This window comes from Diospyros lotus, chromosome 2, assembly GCF_014633365.1.
Source record: "Diospyros lotus cultivar Yz01 chromosome 2, ASM1463336v1, whole genome shotgun sequence".
In the NCBI taxonomy this organism is placed as follows: domain Eukaryota; kingdom Viridiplantae; phylum Streptophyta; class Magnoliopsida; order Ericales; family Ebenaceae; genus Diospyros; species Diospyros lotus.
The window spans coordinates 831631-853403 of record NC_068339.1 but is presented as its reverse complement, the minus strand read 5'-3'; the positions used below and the strand labels follow the sequence as shown (position 1 = coordinate 853403).

General features: G+C 36.1%; 2 protein-coding genes and 1 long non-coding RNA gene across 3 annotated transcripts; 2 read left to right on the top strand and 1 right to left on the bottom strand.

The window, feature by feature from the left end:
* The first annotated feature begins 1296 nt into the window (after positions 1 to 1296).
* On the top strand, positions 1297 to 13670 carry LOC127794473 (extra-large guanine nucleotide-binding protein 3-like). Its single transcript, XM_052325579.1, has 8 exons — positions 1297 to 2490; positions 2594 to 2731; positions 4871 to 4975; positions 5074 to 5259; positions 7543 to 7720; positions 10000 to 10241; positions 12357 to 12526; positions 12625 to 13670. The coding sequence occupies exons 1-8, from the start codon at positions 1459 to 1461 to the stop codon at positions 13202 to 13204; spliced, it is 2631 nt and encodes an 876-aa protein (XP_052181539.1). The 5' UTR covers positions 1297 to 1458; the 3' UTR covers positions 13205 to 13670.
* A 901-nt stretch (positions 13671 to 14571) lies between these two features.
* LOC127794475 (uncharacterized) lies at positions 14572 to 21542 on the bottom strand. Its single transcript, XM_052325580.1, has 4 exons — positions 21107 to 21542; positions 20293 to 20438; positions 15108 to 15226; positions 14572 to 15033 (listed from the first exon to the last, which is right to left on the bottom strand). Exons 1-4 carry the CDS (start codon positions 21319 to 21321, stop codon positions 14932 to 14934), a joined length of 582 nt encoding a protein of 193 aa, XP_052181540.1. The 5' UTR covers positions 21322 to 21542; the 3' UTR covers positions 14572 to 14931.
* On the top strand, positions 16798 to 20299 carry LOC127794476 (uncharacterized). The gene is made up of 3 exons (XR_008021666.1): positions 16798 to 17073; positions 17823 to 18023; positions 20034 to 20299. It is a non-coding gene; the product is annotated as an uncharacterized LOC127794476 (long non-coding RNA).
* Positions 21543 to 21773: the final 231 nt, after the last annotated feature.

The window sequence follows — 21773 nt, the reverse complement described above, 5'->3', positions numbered from 1 at the left end:
CTGATTATTTTGTGTGTTTAATTATTTATTTTGTGTATATGTATTTAATTATTTTGTGTATTAAGTGTACAAAGATAATTTCATAATTTCATATTTAGATTAAATGATTTCACAATTTAAATTGAGATTATAATAACATATCCAGCCTTTATCCCACTATGTGGGGTTGGTTACATGAATTCTAGATTTTTATGTATTTTTATTTTTTATCATATCTTCATTTAGATTTATATATTTCATATCAAACTTTAATGATTAATAAAAATATTAATAAATTTATTTATGAATATATTAAATATTATAAAAATCTAATACTATCATATTTATTATTAAATTATTAATTAAATAATAAATGTTTAAAGTAATAAAAAATATAAATAAGTTTAAAGAAATAAAATTAAAATTTATTATAAATAAATGTAATAGGAAGTGAAATAAAGAAAAAAATATAGAATTTGGTTCGAACATGCTTTGTTTTTTAGATAAAATTAAAATAGAAAAAGAATTATTTATAATATAATACGGAGTGAGATAAGAAGATGACTTGGAGTTGGCTTCATTGTGACAATGTAAAGAATTAATAAAGGTTATTAAAGTCCTAACTTGGTATTTGTTTGGAAGATATAATTGGAATTATGGGAGAAAATCAATAGAAATGTGAGATAATAGACAAAATAATAGAGGACAAAAATGATTGAGAAAATTTAATAAAAAGTAAAAAAAAAAATTAAGAGAAATAAAGAAGAAAATAGACAAAATTAAAAGAGAATAGAGAACCTTTAATAATCTTTTTAATAATTCATACATAATCTGGATAATGTGAGTTTAACTTTATATACAAGTTATTTTTAAATTTTACAAGGTAGTTATCACATTTTCACTATTAATAATTGTTTCTGTCTAAATTATCTCCCCTATTTTCTCACAACTCTATATCTGTTATTTAATTATTTTTAAAATATAACTGTAAATAACAAATTATATAAAGATATAATAATTGAAATAAAAAATAATTTTCTAATTCCGAGAGTGGTGACAGTTATCTCATATAATTTTTTATTTTTGAATATTTTAAACGTTACGTGCAGAACTAGTTGGTTGGGTTTGAAAAAGAAAGAAAGAAAGCGTCTGGAAAGTGGTGACGTGCTGACTGCCGTCACCGTTTACTCTGCGCAGCGTAACGCAATCCATCCAGTCTTAAAATCCATCTTCCCTTCTTTCGCTTCTTCTCCAGCCTCCTCCTACCCGTTTAACATTCATTATGAGACTGTTACAACAACTCATTATAATAATAAATAAATAATAATAATCCAAACAAATATCTGAATCTCTCTCTCCGTTTCTTCCATCTCTCTCTTTCGATTCTCTCCTTCAAATTCCCTCCCCAAACCCTAACCCTTCTTTTGAGTCTCAATCTTACAGCTCTGTATTTCCCTCGCCCGCGCGCGAATTCCGTTAATGGCGGCGTCCGAGGTGGACGATGCCTCCAAGGTGTGGGAAGAGGTGTTGAGGAAGATGTTGCCGGCCGGAGCCCCCCTCCCCGACGAGGAACATCTCGACTACTCCATAGCGATCGAGTACGATGGTCCGCCGGTGACCTATCACGTCCCCAGAGTCGATCCCTTGGACCTTGATTCCCTTTCAATTCGGACTTCTTCCGTGCTTTCCGCCTCCGAGTACAGCCCTGTCGTCCCAGTCGTAGTGCCGGTTGTCTCGCCGGCGAAGGTTTCGAGGTTCAGCCGAGGCTGGAACGGAGGGTTTAGAGAGGCGGTGGAGGAGAGTCGGAGATCGTCTTCCGTGTCGAGGTTTCAGTTGGACGATTTGACTGGGAGAGAGGGGGGGAACGACTTGGATTTGGCCGCGCTTTCCTCGCCGGTTCGAGATCCGGATTCGGTTAGTGTTGTTGGTTCGGTTAGTAGAGATGTGGCTGTTGAAAGAAGACTGGCAGCTGCAGTGACTTTCAACACGGATCAGGATGAAGAAAATGACGTGCTCTCTTCGCCAACGTCGAGCGTCAACGACTCTGCAGCATCGCCTATCGTGGCGGCTCGAAGTCGAGAGAAGGGGGTGCTGCGGAAGAGAGGGGTTTGCACCAGGTGTGGGAAAGGCAATAGGTTGAGTGAAAGGGAAGCCTGCATTGTCTGTGACGCAAGGTATTGTGCCAATTGTGTTCTCAAGGCCATGGGATCGATGCCTGAAGGCCGGAAGTGCGTAAGCTGCATCGGTCAACCAATCAACGAGTCCAGAAGATCCAGTTTGGGGAAATGTTCGAGAATGTTGTCAAGGGTCTGCAGCCCACTGGAAGTTAGGCAGATTATGAAAGCTGAAAGGGAATGTTCAGCTAATCAGCTTCAACCGGAGCAGCTAGTTGTGAATGGTAGGCAGCTAAGACAAGAAGAACTGGCAGAAGTTCTGGGTTGCCCTAACCCTCCTCAGAAGTTGAAACCTGGCCGGTACTGGTATGACAAAGATTCCGGGCTTTGGGGGAAGGTGAAATGAGAGAATGGTGTTTGGTTACTCATGCTGTTTCTGAATTTTATTCTGTCTTACTTATTTTGGTTCATCTTTTTTTTTATATATTAATTAACTTCAGGAGGGAGAGAAGCCCGATAGAATTATAAGTTCAAAACTGAATGTTGGTGGTAAACTTAGGCCAGATGCGAGCAATGGAAATACGAAAGTTTACTTAAATGGCCGTGAAATCACAAAAGTTGAGCGTAAGGTTTTGAAGGTAAACGATCTTTCTCATGCAAAACATATTCACATTGATTATCTCTCCACGTGAAAAAACTTGATCCAGTGGTATACATATATATCCTTTCTAACAGCTCTCAATTTAATTTGTGACACATTGCACCTAGGAATTTGGAACTAGCAATGTATATATGACCGATAATAATACTACCAAATTTTAATCCCATTAGATGGGGTTGGCTATATGTACTATGGCTTGCCATCATCCCTCATACCTTATCTTTTGTAAGGCTATTATCTGCCTTATCATAATTAATATTTTCTCAGCAAATAATTTCCGCCATTCTTAAAACTTTTTCACCATAAATTTTCATCCATTCCTTTCACCTTCTTCATTGGCATGTGTATTTGTATGCTTCTCACAGGGCTAAATCATTTTAAACATTTTCTTGAACCTACCCTAATGTTTTTATGAATAATCTTATTTGTAATTTTGTCTTTTATTATATGGTACATACCCACTGTCACATTTTCAATTTAGTTGTACTCATATTTTGTACATATTGATGCTTAATGGCCCAACCTGTTACGTCATATGATAGAGCAAGTCTTGTTGTCGTCTAATAGACTTTTTGTTTTTTAGTCTTAATGAAATTTTACAGTTGCATTAAATGCGTCAACTTTTCATTTCAACCATGGATTGTAATTATTGTGATTGTCTTGATTATGAGTACAATCTTCAATAATTTCTGTCTTTTTACATAATTGATTCCTGATATCTAAACTGATCGTCTGCACTTCTACTTTTAGTAAATTTACATTTCATATTTTGTATTTTTACCTATTCAACTTGAAATCCTTAATATAGTGCATGTCTCCATAACTCAAGTTTAGCATTCATGCATTCTTTTATATTATCTTCTAAGACAATGCCATCTACAAGTAACATACACGAAGGCCCCTTTTTTTGGTATGTGTAGTGGGTTCATCTATCATCAAGGGAAAGAAGGAAAGAGTTGGTGTGAATTTTTGATGTAATCCAATTATAATTGAAAAAGACTCTATTTCCTCTACAAGTCTTGAACACATCACTATGATACATGTCTTCAATAATTTATATACACTCAATCTAGATTTCTTTAAAGAACCAATTCCTCCAGACTTTTTCAAGGACTTTGTTAGGTTCTGTTCAAGTCTATAAACATCATATGTAAATCTTTCTAGATCTTTTGATCATACACTTGATGAAGTTGATAACTTGCATTGTTAATCAACTAGGCATCAGACCAGATTAGTTTTCAGAGACCTTGGTTCTTGATAGCTTGTATTGTAGATAGGCGCTAGAGTAATTTTTCTCTGATGTTCTCTTTGATTTAAGAATAACATTATATGGTTTCATTAATGATAAAATGCCATATTTTCTAAAGTCTTTTCTTGCTTCTATGGAAATATTTCTGGTTCATCTATTTTTACCTGTCTTCAACTTTTTTTATCTTGTTTCACATGATTAAAAAGTTACATCTCCCTTGTGGTTAACTAATCACCTGCGTTGGTTCTTGAACCTTCGTCAGGTAGTGTTCAAAATGTTTCTAAGGTATTGAAGCCTCCAAATTAGGTAATGTTGTCCTTGTCTAGTTTTGCCAACCATCAAAGATTTATTCTAATGCCACTTGATTATCGAGAGGATCATATTTTTCTCAAAATCAAAATGCAACTAGGAAATCCACTCAATCATATTGGGCCATATGGAGAGTAAGTTCCTGAAACTGATAGAGCTACAATGCTTTCTTCCACCACAGTGCTTGTATCATACATTTTCTTTGTAGCATGTTATGCTTGTATAGAATTCACAAGCACTCTCATTTCTGAGCTTGTAGTTGTTGTGTTCTGTCATTCACTTGTCTTCTCAAAGTTCCAAAAATCCTACGTGCTTTAGCATTTTCTATCTCATACACTATGGTTATTATTTTGCAGCTTTGTGATTATTGTGGGTTCATTTTACTAATTCTCTAAACTTCAATTGTTTTCTGCTCAAAGTGCTGTAGCTTCAGTTATTTTGGCTCGATCTCCTCATTTTAGTTGCTAAACCAATAATTGCCCGCCCTTTTCATTGTTTTTTGGTCACAATTGCACCTGGCTACATGGTGATATGTTATCTCATTGATTTTCATCTCAGCTGGCCAAGGTACAGTGCCCGCGGGACACTCATTTCTGGGTCTATGAGGATGGATCGTATGAGGAAGAAGGTCAAAACAATATTAAAGGCAATATATGGGGAAAGGTTTTCTCGTAATCATTGAACAACATATTTTGTGTTGATTCTCCATGTGATTGTAAATTTATGATTAAACATTTACTATATTGGTTTTTGCTAGGCAGGCATCCACACGTTTCATTTGTTCAGTATTATCATTGCCTGTGCCATCTCTAAATCCACATGTGCCAAGAGAAGATCCAACAACATATTCAACTAGGTCTGTGCCTGAGTATTTGGACCAGGGAAAAGTTCAGAAACTTCTGCTGTTTGGGCTAGAGGGGTCTGGGACGAGTACTATTTTCAAGCAGGTTGAGTTGATATTTATGTTTGTTCAGTCTGCTTTTATATTATATACTTGACGCAGAATACTTTAACATGTGCACCATTTTCTTTCTTTTTTTATTCTCTTTATTTGTCCTTGGTAAAGAGAGATCTGTCATCTTAGAAGCATGGATATGAAGGACAATGCAATGTAAAGAAAATTAGAAGGCATGGCAGGACTTGGAAAAGGAATTATATTTGTATATGTTCTTATCAACTATTGTCTATTAACAAAATAGCTACAAGCCAATAAAAATGATGGAAAAAAAAATCTTATTTCAACATGAAAAACATTCAGTCCATAAATTTATTGTCCAACATGCTGAAGTAATGTTACTACATCAATCAAGCACCGTTGCTAGTAAGAATAGACATTGTCCTGCAAAAATAGACACAGTTACTGTTCAAAGAGGAGCATCATCAACAGATCACCTCCATTTTAAAGTTATTGACCAATATCAAAGTTCATAAAAAGACCAGTTGAAGCAGAACGATCAAGGGAAGGATAGCACTAATACCAATTGGTGCAGGACCAAGAGTAAGAACACATGAAGGAACTAAAAATGCAATTAATAAACTCAAATCAATTATCAATAATCAAATGCTACTCAAGTACATCCTAAATACTATATATAGGCAACTAATAACCATAGTTCTACTCTAATTAGATTCTAATGGAACCTAATAACTAAAGTATTATCTAAAAGATAAACAAAAGAAATTAGATAAACTAAAATAGGAAACAAACAGAAGAAATGATACTAACTCCTCCTTCTATTTCTCTGTCCTACATCACAAACACAAACACACACACCCAAAAAAGACCTAAAACAATAAGCTTTTCCTACTTAAAACTTCAATTTTAACCAATTTAAATCAAGTCATATCTGTTAAAACACACCATGTAGCATGCCTTTCACATATTTTAGATGCCCATCAAGTGGTTGTGTTTGGTACATGTTGGCTTGGAGTCTGTGCTTTGTAGCATTTGATAATCATCTCCCTCTTAATTAACTGGGAGAGAGAACACCACTAGCCTTGCCTTTTTTCTAGTAATTGATGGAAATGGCTGTGTATTATTCCTTTTTCCTAATGTGTCTTGGGGCAAGAACCTCAACTTGCTGGTGAGTTATCATGCAATTGTTTTTTGAAGAAAAACCTGACCTTTCTGTAGGTCCAAGAGAGTTCCAATTTAATTCATTTCTTTCTTTCCCCCTTGGTGTTGAATCATTAACCACCATTGCAACAAAATGCCTAAGCTTGTGGAGAAAGGGGTAACTTATTATTGTCATTTTTACTCTCAACACGACCGCTCACCTGTGGTTATACTTCACTGCATAATTGGACCAAACACATGCAACTATTTAAACATTAAGTTAGCGGGGCTGCCCTTTAAACTCAGAGCCTTTGCTTATTTTGACACTGTGTTGCATTGTTATCAACCATGTCATCTAAAAGTCTAAGCTTGAAGAGAGGGGTGATTTTATCTTTTATATTATTTGTTTTTATTCTCAACACTTGATTGGACTTTTTTTGGCTGGGAGAGGGTGGGGGGAAGGGCTGAAGATGTATTACTTATGAAGTCCAGCCTCCATGCCTGATCCAAATTTTCAAATTCAAATTCTTCAAAATATTTACCTGAGTTATGACCTGTTGTATTTCACATTGAACTGTTATAGCTAAGCTAAATTCAACATTGTCAAATTCAACATTTTAGCTAAATACACAGAAAACACCACGACCAAGTTGCCATGTGGATTATTCTGAATTTGTACCTAAGCTTTGGTATTTTTTGCATTGTCTTTTTTTCTTTTAAATGGATTGCAAATCCAAATTTAAGCAAAAGCTTGACCTATGAGAGTTAATTCTTTAGCCTTCAACGTCACTTCTATTTGTCCAATTACTCATTTAGATCTGATGGACTTATTTACTCTTTGTCCAGTTATTCATATGTAGATACTACTGAATTTTCATTTAAAATCTGTGTCCATAACATATCACAATTTTTAGCTTTGTTGTTTTAAATTGTACCAATTGTCCTCTCAGTTAGTGCAAAGGAAATGGCATATTGCAATATCATTTTTTTGAGCTTCCTTGGTCGTCTTCTCAGTTTTAGCATGTACCTGCTATATTTAGGTTCCTTTGTTTTTTTTGGAAAATGTTGTTTTCTTTCTTTTATGTATGAAATAAAGTCATTACCTTGTTTGGTTAGCATTTTCTTTCAGAAGTAGTTTCATGTTTTCTTTCTCTTGTGCTGTTTTGTAGAGCAGGCCAAATTTTTATATGGAAATAAGTTCACCCCAGAGGAGCTGCAGAACATTAAGCTAATGATTCAAAGTAACATGTACAAATACCTCAGTGTGTTGCTTGAGGCACGGGAACGTTTTGAGGAGGAGGATTTGATGGAAACAGGAACTTCTGATCTGGATAATGAAGAGTTGGCCCCAGGTACCTACTTTTATACTGACAATTTCAGTTACTACTTTATGAGGGCCTTGGTATTGTATTTCAATGTCCACATTCGGAATTCTGCATTTCTCTGCCTAAAATCAGTTCTTGCAATTCTGAAGTTAGTGGATGGTAATCATTATCCTTGGGGAGACATGTACACAAGCAAGCTTATGACGTATAAAATAGTTGCATTAAGTGCTTGAAGGTAAGATGTCATGCATCAGATTGATAAACACAATTAATGTACTTTTCAATCTTGAGAAAAGCTATTACAAATTATCAAAACACCATGAAACTGGAGAAGTTTTGAGTGATTTCCTTACGCTTCGTTTGGAATTAATGAATCTCAAAATTTGGAATTCATTCGCAAGGAATTCTACATAGATTTCATCTGCAAATGAATTATTATGTTAGGAATGAATGTAAAATTGAGGTTTCATTTGCTCTTACTTCCTAAAATGCCCTTGATATAATAACCTTGTTAAAGTAGAGGAAAAAAACAACTGTTATAAAAAAGGAGAAAACACACACACACACACACACATATATATAGATTTTTATATTCTGCAATGTATACATATAGATTTCAAAATTAAATCTGGAATTAGGAATTAACTAAAAATATTATATTTAATAATTTAAATAAAATTAAATACAAAAAAATAAGAGTTAAAATAAAATTATATCCAATAGGACTTGGCTTGGAATCCCTGATAGTGACGTTAGAGTGTTGAGGGTAGACAGATTGTTTTTTTTTGGGGGGGGGGAGTTGGGTGGGGGGAAGAGGGAGGGTATTTTTGTCCACAAACAAATTTTATCCTCAAGTTGTGGAATTCATTTCCAAATTCCACCTATTTTGGTGGAATTTGGTTTTGTGTAGTTGAATTCCATAACTTTTTTCATTCCAAACATAAAAGGCTGGAATTGGAAATGAATTCCCGCAAAATTTTGTGGAATTCATTCATTCCAAACAGGGTAACTAACTACAAATGTTTCCTAATCATTATCAGTTGCCACTGAACTTCAAAAATTAATAGAACTTTCATGGATGTGGGAACTTGTGTAAGAAACTCAAGAAATCCTCTTCCATAAGAATCTCAAGTAATGCCATTTTCATGATCTTTGTAAATAATAAATATGGGCTCGTATGATTCCTGAGGATAATGGTCAGATAGGGCATACAACTCTGCGTTAGAGTTGCAAGGCTGGACTTTGCATATGGTTTTAAGAGTGAATGTGACTACTAAACAAAAATGATGGATATATGACTTTTTGATTTGAAATTGTATTTCTTTTCAATGATTTATTTTATAAGATAAAACTCCAGAGATTGCTACTTTGAATGCTTATTCTTCTTTGCATTTAGACATCAATTTCATGAACTTTAGAGGTTTTTTATGTGTACATCCATGTTACACCTATGGATTTAGGTTATGTGTTGTTGTTTGTCTTTATAATCATTTGGACCTTTAATCATGCTTTATCTTTGAAAAAGCATGCCAATGTTCCATTCATAATTTTCAGAATTTTTTGTTGAATTATTTGTTCATACAAGAAAAATAGTTCGTAGTGACATTGGTTATATCCATTGCTATTTCAATCTGTATCACGAATCTCACATTGGTGGTCTGCTAGGGAGGTCTTATGTATATTACTTGGTCCAATTAACCCAATAGACATCGTTAGCTAGTGCTTTTTGGTAAGGACCTGTGTTGTTACACAAGTGTACTCTGGAACCAAGTGGGTGTGGTTCAAGAAAATGTTTTGAGACTGACTTGTGTCAAAGTGAAATATGTGAGCAAGGACCCTAGGAATTAAAAGGAGAGGAGCTTGTCATGATCCACAGCCCAGTCTAACATATGACTTCTGTTCATTACTTGTGCTATTTTTGCCCATGTTGAGAATTTTATATTTGTGACACTGAAAGGAAAAAAGAACCTGGTAGGATTTGCTCTACTACCATTTGGACGGAATCCTTAATGCATTCAGGGCAATTTAGATTGTCACACTGTATTATAGTCTACAGGTGGATATTGAATTGTTCCATGTTCCCCTTATCCTTAATGCTGCTGTTGCTATTATTTTCTTAGTGTTGCACATATATATAAATATATGAAACTACTTCTTCAACCAGTTATGATTACCCCTTTTCAGGCCTTTGGTTAAACAGTAAATAGTTTGACTAAGTGATATCTGGTTCATGGTCAATATGTGGCTAGACGGCTGTTTTGCTGGCATGCTGAGCTCATTTAATGGTTTCTGTGAAAACAATTCAGGTGAAACAGGATCTAGTGGAAATAATTGCATTTATTCCATCAGTCAAAGGTTCAAGCATTTTTCTGACTGGTTGCTGGATATAATGGCTACGGGAGACTTGGATGCTTTCTTTCCCGCTGCAACACGAGAATATGCTCCTATTGTTGATGAAATATGGAAGGATCCTGCCATTCAGCAAACTTATAAGAGAAGGGAAGAACTGCATTTCCTTCCAGATGTTGCCAAATATTTCTTGGATCGGGTATGCATTATCTGCTTCATCTTTATAACACACATATTAACATGTATTGCTTAGCTGCAAATTTATTCTTGCAACCATTTCTCTTTTATTTGTTATCTCAATGCATTTTCCTCCTCCTTTTCTGTTAATTGTTGATGACTGTCTTGTGTGTTCATCTTCCACAAGATGATATTGTTGTGTATTCATCTTAAAGAGTTCTCAAATTCAGTATTAATAGCTTTGTCACATTGTTTGTCTGTTTACATGTAACAATTTCCTAGCTACCCTTGGTACAGTTCCTGCTGGTTTTTATTGATGGGGTGTACTTGTTCTTCTAAGAACTCTTGAAGATTTATCTTTCCTTTGATTTTACAATTTTTTTGGCTTCTTTAGTTTGCTGTTGCTTCACTGGAAAGAAGCACAAATACTGAATTTGAGAATGTGCAGAACCTTCTCTAGCTCAGTGAGGGATGGAGTTTATCATGGGTGATATTTCTTAGTGACTGAAAGGCTGAAAGCTGATCTTACATTATCGAAGCTATATTAATAAGTATTAACTAGGAAAATTTTCCAACACAACAAGCTAGGAAAAATCTTGGACAAGTGCCCTATTCTTTATTCTGATCAAGCTATCATATATATGAATATAGATTTATACTTATCCAAGAAAAGAAAAGAAAAACAACCTATTAAATATAGAGGAATAAAGGGGCGCGTGTATGTTTTTAGGGATATCTGCTCATCTTACCTACCTTTTTCTAGCTTTCTACTACTAATTGAGCCTTATTTTACATGATTTTTTAACGAAGTAAAAACTTAGAGTTTTAGAGATTAACACTAAGGAAATCAGGTGAATCCAGAACAATTGAATTTCACACCCTCAAAGATACAAATTATAAACTTAAATAGAAGAAAAACTCCTAAAATCTAGGAATTTAAAACACAAATACAACAACAGATAAGTAGTGATAAATTTCCTAAACTTTCTCTTATTCTTTCGGATAAGAAGAGGCTTCATCTTCTTCTAATTTTTAGGAACTGATAGCCGCATCTTTATCTGCTCTTCTATCTTCTTTTTCGGCCCTTTATCTTCTTTAATTTGTGATTATATCCTCAACAATTTTTACTTGATATATTATTCTCCTCCTAGCTATGTAATGTCATTTTACTCTTTAAACAAGCAAAATGCAATGCAATTAGCTTACTGAAATCGCTACTGAGTTCTTTAAACTATTACTAACATGGAACTTGAATCTTATGGACACCAATAGTTTTGACTATGGTTTGCCTAAGTGCTTCAGTTTGGTCCAATGAGATCTTCTATTTATTGTCTTTGATAACAGAGTAACAGACTATGAACTGCTGTTCAGATATTTCTGAATGTATCCTTCTAAAGGCAGACCTCATGAAATGCAAGTTTGAAATTTATGCTGGACAGATGGTAATTCTCGTTGGTTCTGGTATAGTACTGATACACTTCATTGCTAAACTTTTATATTTATTAAGGCTCATTGTGTGGTTAAGTTAAGAGTGGATAATGGGGCCAGGCTGGATATTATTACGAATTGGAATTTCCAATGAGTTAAACTGATGGAAACTGGTCACTTTTTTTCAACTCCCTATCTGGATTTTCTTTATTTTCTTTCAACCACTGTTTAGTGCTGCTTAAGAATTTGAACTGAAGCTATCATCTTGAAACCTTGTGTTCATGAAGTGATATCTGTTTAATTTCAAGTCCGCCCAAGAACCATAATGCATGCTGAAGGCGTATGGAATTTAGAACTTTTGGCCTGTAGATAAACAAGTTAGCATCTCACTTGTTTCTTATGACGTTTTATAGTGATATCACTATATTCTCTCAAAAAAGTACTAATGTTACTGCGTCTAGTGGAAGATGAAAAATATAAAAGATGAATTAGAGCACTGCTTTGAAATTATGAGTAGAATCTCTGTCCTCATTTTGTGTTCCTTTATTTGTAACTCCTCTCTCATTTCCCTATCGATGGTGAAATAACTTAAATGGGTATGGAGAACATCTTCTCCTGCGAAGATTTATTTTAGCCTCCAAGTGCACCTAATACAGCTAGCATTCAAGTCCTAGCTATTTGTGCTTATGTCAGATGCAATTTCCAACAGGCTATTGAGATATCCAGCAATGACTATGAACCTTCTGAGCGAGACATTTTGTACGTTGAAGGAGTTGCTCATAGCAATGGCCTGGCCTTCGTTGAATTCTCATTTGATGATCACAGCCCCATGTCTGAGACATACAACGAAAACTTCGAGTGCCAACCTCCTTTAACCAAGTAATATTCTTTCCTTGCAACTACATATCTTGTGATATTGCCCCAGTTTCCCTTGCCGCTGCTGCCTGCTAGATAAAATGCATCTGTACCTTTTCCAGATACCAGTTGATTCGCATCAATTCCAAGGGACTGCACGAGGGCTGCAAGTGGCTGGAAATGTTCGAAGATGTCAGGTCCGTAATCTTCTGTGTTGCTTTGAGTGATTATGATCTCATGTGGCCCCACGCCACGGGTCCTCAGAACAAAATGCTGGCAAGCAGAGATTTATTCACAAGCTTGGTGTGCCACCCATGTTTTAGAGACACCCCTTTTGTGCTCCTCATGAACAAGTATGATGCCTTTGAGGACAAAATCAACAAGGTTCCCATCACTGTGTGTGAGTGGTTCAAGGGCTTCAGCCCTTTGAGGCCCCATAACAATAATCAGGCACTGGCAAACCAAGCTTACTATTACATGGCCGTTAAATTCAAAGAGCTTTATGCTTCCAGGACTGGCAGGAAGCTGTATGTGTGGCACACCAGAGCGCGGGAGCGTTCATCGGTTGATGAGGCATTTAGGTATATAAGAGAGGTTCTAAAGTGGGATGAAGAGAAGGATGAGAACCTCTATGGAATCAATGCAGACGATTCATTTTATAGCACGGAAGTGACTTCATCGCCTTACATCAATCAAGAGTAGAGATATTGTTTGGACCAAACCAATCGAATGGGCTTTTCCTTGTAAATGATAACTTTAAGCCCCCCCAGTTTAGCCCTTGCGAGGACTGGATGAGTTTGTGCCATACCGATCTAGTCCACCAAATGAAACCCCTCTGGTGATTCTATTTGGATTGAACACCATATCCAATTGGAGAAATTTATTGCGGCTTGATTTATGCTCTTTATCTCGGGGGCATCTTGATCAACGTGAGAAACCCATCTGTCTTAACGGTATCCAATTGGAGAAATTTATTGCGGCTTGATTTATGCCCTTTATCTCGGGGGCATCTTGATCAACGTGAGAAACCCATCTGTCTTAACGGTATTTTGCTTTTTATCTCTGGAGATTCTGAAAATGACCCTTCCATCGTTTGTTGTGTAACTCAATTAATTAATGCGTTATTCGGCTTGGAATTTCATTAAGTTAATGAACATTTTTTGTTTTAGGGGGGATGGGGCTGCGAACAGATAGCTTGTCATTGTTCGGTAGGACCTATGTCCTGTTTCCTGTTAGGCTCACCCAATTTGTGGGCCTGGCTATTTCCAGGACTGACAAAATTGGGCCGGGACCGATCGTGGCCCAGTGGGCCACTTTTAAAAGGGTAAGATGGGCCAGAGATTAGGCTAGCCTATGGCCATTTTAAACGGGCCAGACCAATTCGTTGGCTGGCCTGTTGGGCCACTTTTAAAAGGGTAAGATGGGCCAGAGATTAGGCTAGCCTATGGCCATTTGAAACGGGCCAGACCAATTCGTTGGCTGGCCCAACAGGCCATTATCGGCAGCATTGCCTGATGGGCCATTTTGAACAGGTCAACTCGTAATGTGCCAGACAATTTGGAAAAAGGCCAATATGGGCTATTTTAAATGGGCCCAATGGGCTACTATGAACAGAACGAGCCAGGCAATTTACATTACTAGCCCATCATGGCCCAATGTGTCAAATCCAATTGTGGGCCGGGCCGACCCTTGGCTGAATGGGCTATACTAAACAGGGCAAACAAATTTGTAGGCCATAAAATTCCAGAAATGGGCCAAGTTAGGCCCAATATACCTTTTTAAATGGGCCAGTCCAATTTGTGGGGCAATCCAGTTGCAAAATAGGCCCATCCAGGCCACAGACCAGATCAGCCTTCTTTTAAACAGGCTAAACTTTGGATTTTTAAATGTACTTTAAATTGCATCGAATTAATGTAAAAATAATTAAAAATTAATAACATTTTAAAAACCACTTTTATCATATTTCATACTTTTTCTAATATTTAAGAAGATTTATGTTGTACCTAAGAATTTCTAAGCAGCAAAAGTTAAACAAAGCAATTGTGTAGTATATTTTCTTTATCTTCTAATTCTTTGTTTAATTTTTAAAACTTCTTAATTAAAAAAGGACAGAGAGCCAAGCCGTGACAAGTCAGAAGCTGTACCGGCCCGAGCAGCCCGCTGTCCACATATCATAGGCCTGACAGTCCTAAGAAATTGGGCCACCCTACAGATTATAGTGTCGGGCCAAGCCAGCCCACAGGCGTCCCATTCTGTACGACATTTCTAGTCCGAACCCTCGTTTAACATCTCCTCTTATAAGGTTCATTCCTGATCTGGAGATACGAGGGGTCCAATTTTTACATGAAATAAATTACGTCCTGTCGTCTAACAGCTGCCCAGTATTTCACCCTGGAGAATGCGAGGATTTCAACTGTATGGAGGATCCGTCAATAGAAGGAAATACTATACAAGAGCTTCCTCCGGTTCTGCCGTTCAAAGTTAATCACAATCTCATCAATAGAATCCTCCCAAACTTCAGTTTTGTCAAGCTGTTCACACAGTTGGGTACAAGTCATTACAACAATAGAACAGCAGGTATATTTGTACAACATGCAGCACATACCTCTTGGCACAAGGAAAGAGCAAGTCGAGCTCCTATGGCAGCTTCCTCGTGGTTATCTTTTACTTCCAAGTTGATCACTAGCACAGGTTTCAAAAGAACATGATCCCTATTATGAAGATCTGCACAATGTTAGACGATGGTTATGAATGGAATATAGCATTCAAAAATAGGGGAGAGTGAGCATTGTGCAAAAGTACTATGGAAATAATTGCTCCACAAAACATATGTCAATGTACGAGGAACTGTGTTCTCTCATCACACTTTTAAGAATTGCAATGTTAAGATACATCTTTGGGTTTAAAATCATTGTTACGGTGCTAAACAGGTGACAACAGAAATGGCACCCAAATTCACCCACACACACAGAACATTCCGAGGAGGCATCATACCTTTTTCTCAATCATGAAGGGTTATGGTTAATTCTGGGAAACTTCAGGGACATCCAGACTATAAATAAACAAAAGTTAAATACTTTCAGACATCATGACAAATACTTTATGCTATTTTGCATGGACATGCCTAGGGGTGATGCATGCTGCTATTCGTCAAGGTGTCAGAATTATCATGCTCAGGATTGGGACACTAGGATACTACCAAATCTCATATTTCTCAAGTACTCCTTTGGGGTAAAATGAAATTTAGGAACTAGCATAAAACTTTTAACGCATAGAATGCAAGTGACAATTCAAAATTTCATGGTAAATCCCTTGAAGCATACTTGCTGGAATATATATCCCATTGCATCAAATGTCTGACATGAGTCTCTCACAAATGTAGAAGACTCAACCTAATATAACCAACAAGATACTACCCCCAAAAAAGCTATATCGCTAAACAGTGAAGACCTGTCCTTCCCGACTTAATTAGAATATACTCGTACTGAAGCATTCTAGTGTGTTAATGATCAAGTTACAGCTACATTGATAGTATCCCAGATAAAAGCGTATATATAAGTGATAAAAACACCAAATAAATATCAAATTTATATGGACCTATGGTTTTCACATTTGGAATTACTTCAGCTGGGAACATCATAATCCTTCCTGTATGACATTGTAAGTACACTATAAATACGGGTAGGGATGTAAATGGATCCCAATTAACCCCATTTAACATTAAACAAGTATAAAAATGAGGATAGAGGAATAAAGCTTTTTTAAAATTTATTAAAACAAGCATGTAAATGGGGTTAATTGGAGCCCATTTACATCCCTAAATATGGGGGGAAGAAGACAAATTGAGTGCGCATAGTGAAAGGTTTCTGGATGTTAAACTCCCAAAACAATAACCAACAACATGCATCTCAGTCATTAAGGTAAAAGTAATAATTGAAGGGAACAGAATAATAATTATCACTTTAAGTCAATATCAAAAAAGTAAGTCTTGAGGTATTCCATAGAAGAAATTTATCCACCACTTGCCAAATTGCATGATTAGAGTTTAAACTTTCCTTTATGTGAACCAGTGAATACTAAAACAAGTGAAGGGCTTGGACTCAGCTGTGTTTGGTCAGCTTGGAAAAGGAAATGTTTCAGAAACTTTTTTAAAATATAACTGAAAACCTCACCAGAAAAAGGGGGGGGGGGGGGGGGGGGCAAGTAAAGGTTTTGAAATCAAAACCAGTGCCCGGAAAATGATTGCACAGGCTCAATAGTTAGCTAGTTGAACAGTTTTTAAGTTTCATACATCTCTTGAAATAAAGGAAACAAAATATTAGAATTTCAGTTCTACACTATTGCTTTTTACCAGTTTCCTAGAAGATGAAAAAACTTCTATACAAAACAAATTTATCCCTTGTATGCACTAATTTTGCCACAAGAACTAACAAGATCCATATCCTTCTGTTATTGAAAAAAAGAGAGGCAATGAAAGGCATATGAGGAGAACCTTTGGCCCATTTGGTCTTTGCATGCGATGCAACAAGATTTCATATATAACGAATTTAGTTGGACCATTGAATCAGCAGGTATGGGAACAAATTTAAGATTTTATAGCCCTTCCATAGAACTCTAAGCTCTAGCAATAACCAAATCCTAGCAAGATGGTTTTGCATGATTTTACACATGTACAAACAACCGAACAAACAAAAATGATGAGAAAAAAGGGTAAAGTATACAAAAAAATGCTTTTCGCTATATTTCGATTTTATAATGCACTTTCAATTTTTTCAATAGCATACCAAAGTAACCGAACTTTGAGTTTAATTTCAATTATATAACAAACTTCCATTTTTTTCAATAATATGCCAATTCTTGTATGTATTTTGGAAACATGTCACCTTATGTTAAATGCTTGCATGTAGATGGCAAAATTAATCTATTCTATTAATTATGCAAACACCAAATTTGCTGTGTGAAGCCCTGACAAACTTTTTTATTCCTAAAATGCCCTCCAATATCTTTAAAAAAATTAACCATGTTAACAAGATTTTAAATTATGACCTATCTACATAAGAACAAATTTATGAACAATTTTTCCACTACACCAAGACTTATTTTGTTTAAAATTTTGCCTAAACAAAATAAAACTAAACTACAACTGTCAAGCATTCACCTAATGAACCTTCATTTGAAATTTTTTATTTGCGTGTGCAGCATGCATAGCATGGGCCACACCTCTAGTCATATACTATAAAATAAAGATGGATTTTAGTTTCTATTTTATCGCTTATGCATAAGTTTGGTTGTGCACTAAAACTAAGTGTATGTAAACCAGGCAGGGAAGGACCAATTGACTGTGGGCATGACAGAGTCCTAGAAAAGTTGATTGGTGGCTGGGACAGTCAAATTGTGGGTCAGCCATCCCCAAAGGCTAAGGAAGGAGAGTTGACTGATCAAACTGATTACTGACCCTAAGGAGCTGAAAATGAGAAGAAAGATACTTTCAAGGTGGAGGTTTTGCACACATGAGATAAAGGTAAGACTTACTCATGAATTAAGGACTCGTAGAATCCATCATAAGGCAAGAAAGAGTACCTTGAGTCTTATGACTCAAGCCAGTCTGCGGGATGTGGCATGTCAGGACCACACTAACACATGTCAAGATAATAACATCAAAATGGCATACCACATTAAAACTAAAAGGGAAGTTCTATCTAATAGTTATAAAACCATCTTTGTTGTATGACTTAAAAATGTGGAGCAATAAGTGCCTTGAGATGAGACGTTATAGTTGATATTCAACCATACAAGAAAAGTAAAAAACGAGATTATACATAATAAGGATGGAGTGGCACCTATTGAAAATAAGATATGAGAGTTAGATTCATGATTAAAATAGTTTGGAAAAGTGAGAAGACCAACATAGAAACACCTATGAAGCAAGTAGAAATTTGTAGCAAAAAAGGGAGGAAGACTAAAGAAACTTGGTGGAAAACCCTTAAACATTACATAAAATATAATTGTGGGAAATGTTATTCCCACTCCAGGACTGTTAAAACACACTCCACTGTGGTGTGGTTTTACCACACTAAAGTGGAGTGCATTTGACAATTTTTGAAGTGGGGAAAACAGTACCCTATAATTACCTTATAAAAGATAGGTCCACTGATAAAGATGGTTAGAGGTCTATAATTCATATACTCGACCCTGCCCATTGGGATTAAGGGTTGTGAATTGTGATTATTATTGCTTAAAGAAACCAAACTATGCAACAAAATCATGTGTTTCAAGGACATATAAAAACATCACCACTGCCAGTAGCATGTCCTACACAAACAATTTAGCATAACGGCGTGACAACGCCTCTCCAAATCAAAATAATGAGCCATTTTCATTTAATCATGTAAACTAATATGCAATTGGCTTTCATGGTCACTCAAACATACTATTTTAAGTTTATTATGAAGTTAGGGTTCAGGTATTGGTTGCTAGTTTGCGGTTGCACAAGCCAAAATGCAATTGTTTGTTCCTGATTTATTTAGTGTAGCAAGGGGTAAACATGTTGCGGTCAATGAATTTTTTTTTCTCGCTTGGGTAACACAGTTAGGTCCCTGTTTTTCAAAAGTAACCTTCAAGGCTGGGAAATTGCTTCGTTAACTTTATTAGACATCTTCAATAGATATTCAACAATGGGGCAAGGTGAAAACAAATGACATTTTGCATTAGCATGATGATAACAACTTTTCTACTAGCTCGTTCTATGGGATTGTTGGGACAAAAAGGTAGAAAAGATTTGCCTTAACCGTGCTTGCAACGGACTATATCTGCTCCTCACATGGCCATTCTCAAGCAGAAAACTTCTATAAGGTCCATTCTTTCTTACTTTGGATAATGGGAGACTGAGGTTAGGTTGGGCTTAATTGGTGTTTTCATCGTGAAAAGGGAAGATCATCGATGAATCAGTTCCTCTTATGATGTACGGTAGACCATGATATGAAACACATTCATGCACAGATTTTCATGAGGTCAACTCAGTGTCAGCAATAAAACATGAGCTAAAAGTTTCTATCAGGACTAATTCTTTTTCTACCCATACGAAACTAGAGATCCGTGATAGGAGTTATGCAAATTAGAAATACTGGCATAAAACCACTGACCTGTCATAAAAGAATAAAAAAAAAAACTTTGAAATTAGGCTTCTAATACTTTTGAAGCAAACATACAAGACCACAAAATTTCTAGCATGGTATTAGGAAAGTATAAGAAACTAACTTCTCTTAATTCTAACCATTTAGCAATTCAAGGGAGAGAAACAGAACAAAGATGCATTGGAGTAGTTAATTTCTAGCATATATACTTTATGATAATTTGACAACACTAAATTATGAAAGGCATATTGAAACAAGCTGTGAAGTATGAGAGATAAGGTATAGCAACTCTGATTGATATTTGCAGCATTGAGTTACCTGTTATATTATACATTCATATATTTTAGATATTCAAATTAATCTTCATTTTCTTTGGTTAATATTGCCCATCTCCACAGGTCAATGAGATGAAGGAAGCATGCAGGTTCTTTTATTTGTATCGGCAATGTAGGTGTGGAAACTATTAACCACCATGCCACAGGGTCAATTATTTGAAAATATGGTTTATCCTCGGATGTTAGAAATGGTACAATCTATGATTGAAGATAAATACTTGTACAATAAAAGTTAGGCGAGCTCATATCATTCATAATCAATTGCTAAAAGGTAAAAAGTATGCAGTGAAGGCAACGAGATAGCAATTGGGAACGAACTAACCTTCAATAACCATGTCAAAGACCCTTTCTTCAAATGTGAAAACTATATCAAAACAACCATCAGCAGCATTGTCTTGCCAGCGCTGGGGTGCATGTTTCACAGCTGAGTTCCTCTTAAGCATTGGCAATATACCGTTGCGGTTGTAACTATGGTGCACTGTTAAGGGTCTACTTTGCTTTAAATCCAATATATAAGTAATTGACAATGCTAAGCAATCACAGCAATTAAATCCATTGGCAATTCTTGGTGGCGGTAGACATAAAATGTATTTGCTCCTACTTGCTGCTATTTGCTACTTTTAATCTAAAGTTTCAGATAGTTTATACAAGTCTCTGGAAACAAAATATATTATTCCTAGACATTAAGTGCCAATTGTGCAATTAGCTAACCCAAGTCGATTGTGAACAAAACAAAGTTAATACTTCTTTTCACAAGAATACACATTAAGTATTTGCCTTGAAAAGACAGTAATCTCCAAACTAATATACAGTCTTGCATAGAGCACCAAATAAAAACGAAGACAAAAATTCGATAAGCAATTTTTTAATCAGTTAATTCTAAGTATAAAACGAAAAATTGGTTACCTTAACATCCCTAATTAAAGAGCAATCGCCTTCAAGGACCATTAGCATTTACAAGATACAAAAAATTGCCAGCGAATTCCATTTCGTTTTCAAGAAACCACTGGGACACAAAATCATAAAGAAACAACGCATTCCTTATGTTTTCCCTCCTTCCTGTCAACAGTTTATAAGAACCAATCGGGATGCGAGTTAAAATAGTGAGATAGGGCAAAGGAAGGAAAAGAGGATACAGATCGGAATCTTTGCGCCTGAGATCGTCGAACATGTGCTTATAGGGCGTGCCGAAATCGTAGACATTGGGCTCTCTGAGAGAAGGACCAGGGAGCTTAACGTGCGCTCCGGTTCCGTAGGAAGATACATCGAAACCCTCTTTCTTGAGAAGGGAGTGAGCCTCCATGCTCCGATTCTGATTCGACGAACAGACCATCGCGTATCGAAGCTTCATTCCTCCTCTTCTTCTCTCTTCCAATTGCCGGAGAAGGATGGAAGACGAAGAAGGCAATCGAACATCAAACCTCTCTTCTTCCAGACCGGACGCCAATGCTTAGGTTAAACCCTCTGCCATGAGAACCCAATAAAATGACCCTAATTTCGTTTCTTGCCGCCTTATAAAATAGGTTTTGAATTTACACAGCGGAGGCCAATCGTCCGAGGATAATGCTACACGAACTAACTGGTGAACAACTGGACAATTTTACGAAAATTATATATTTAACCCTCATTGTAAAAGACAATTTTACCCTTGACTTTTGACGCTATCTTTCACTCTCACATTTCCCTTTCTTTTCTCTTTCTCTTTCTTTTTTTTTTTTTCTCTCTCTCTCTCCATCCACTCTCCTCTCAAACCCACCCTGTGGGTTGCAACGTTTGCCATCACCCTACCCCTTGCCCTGTCAC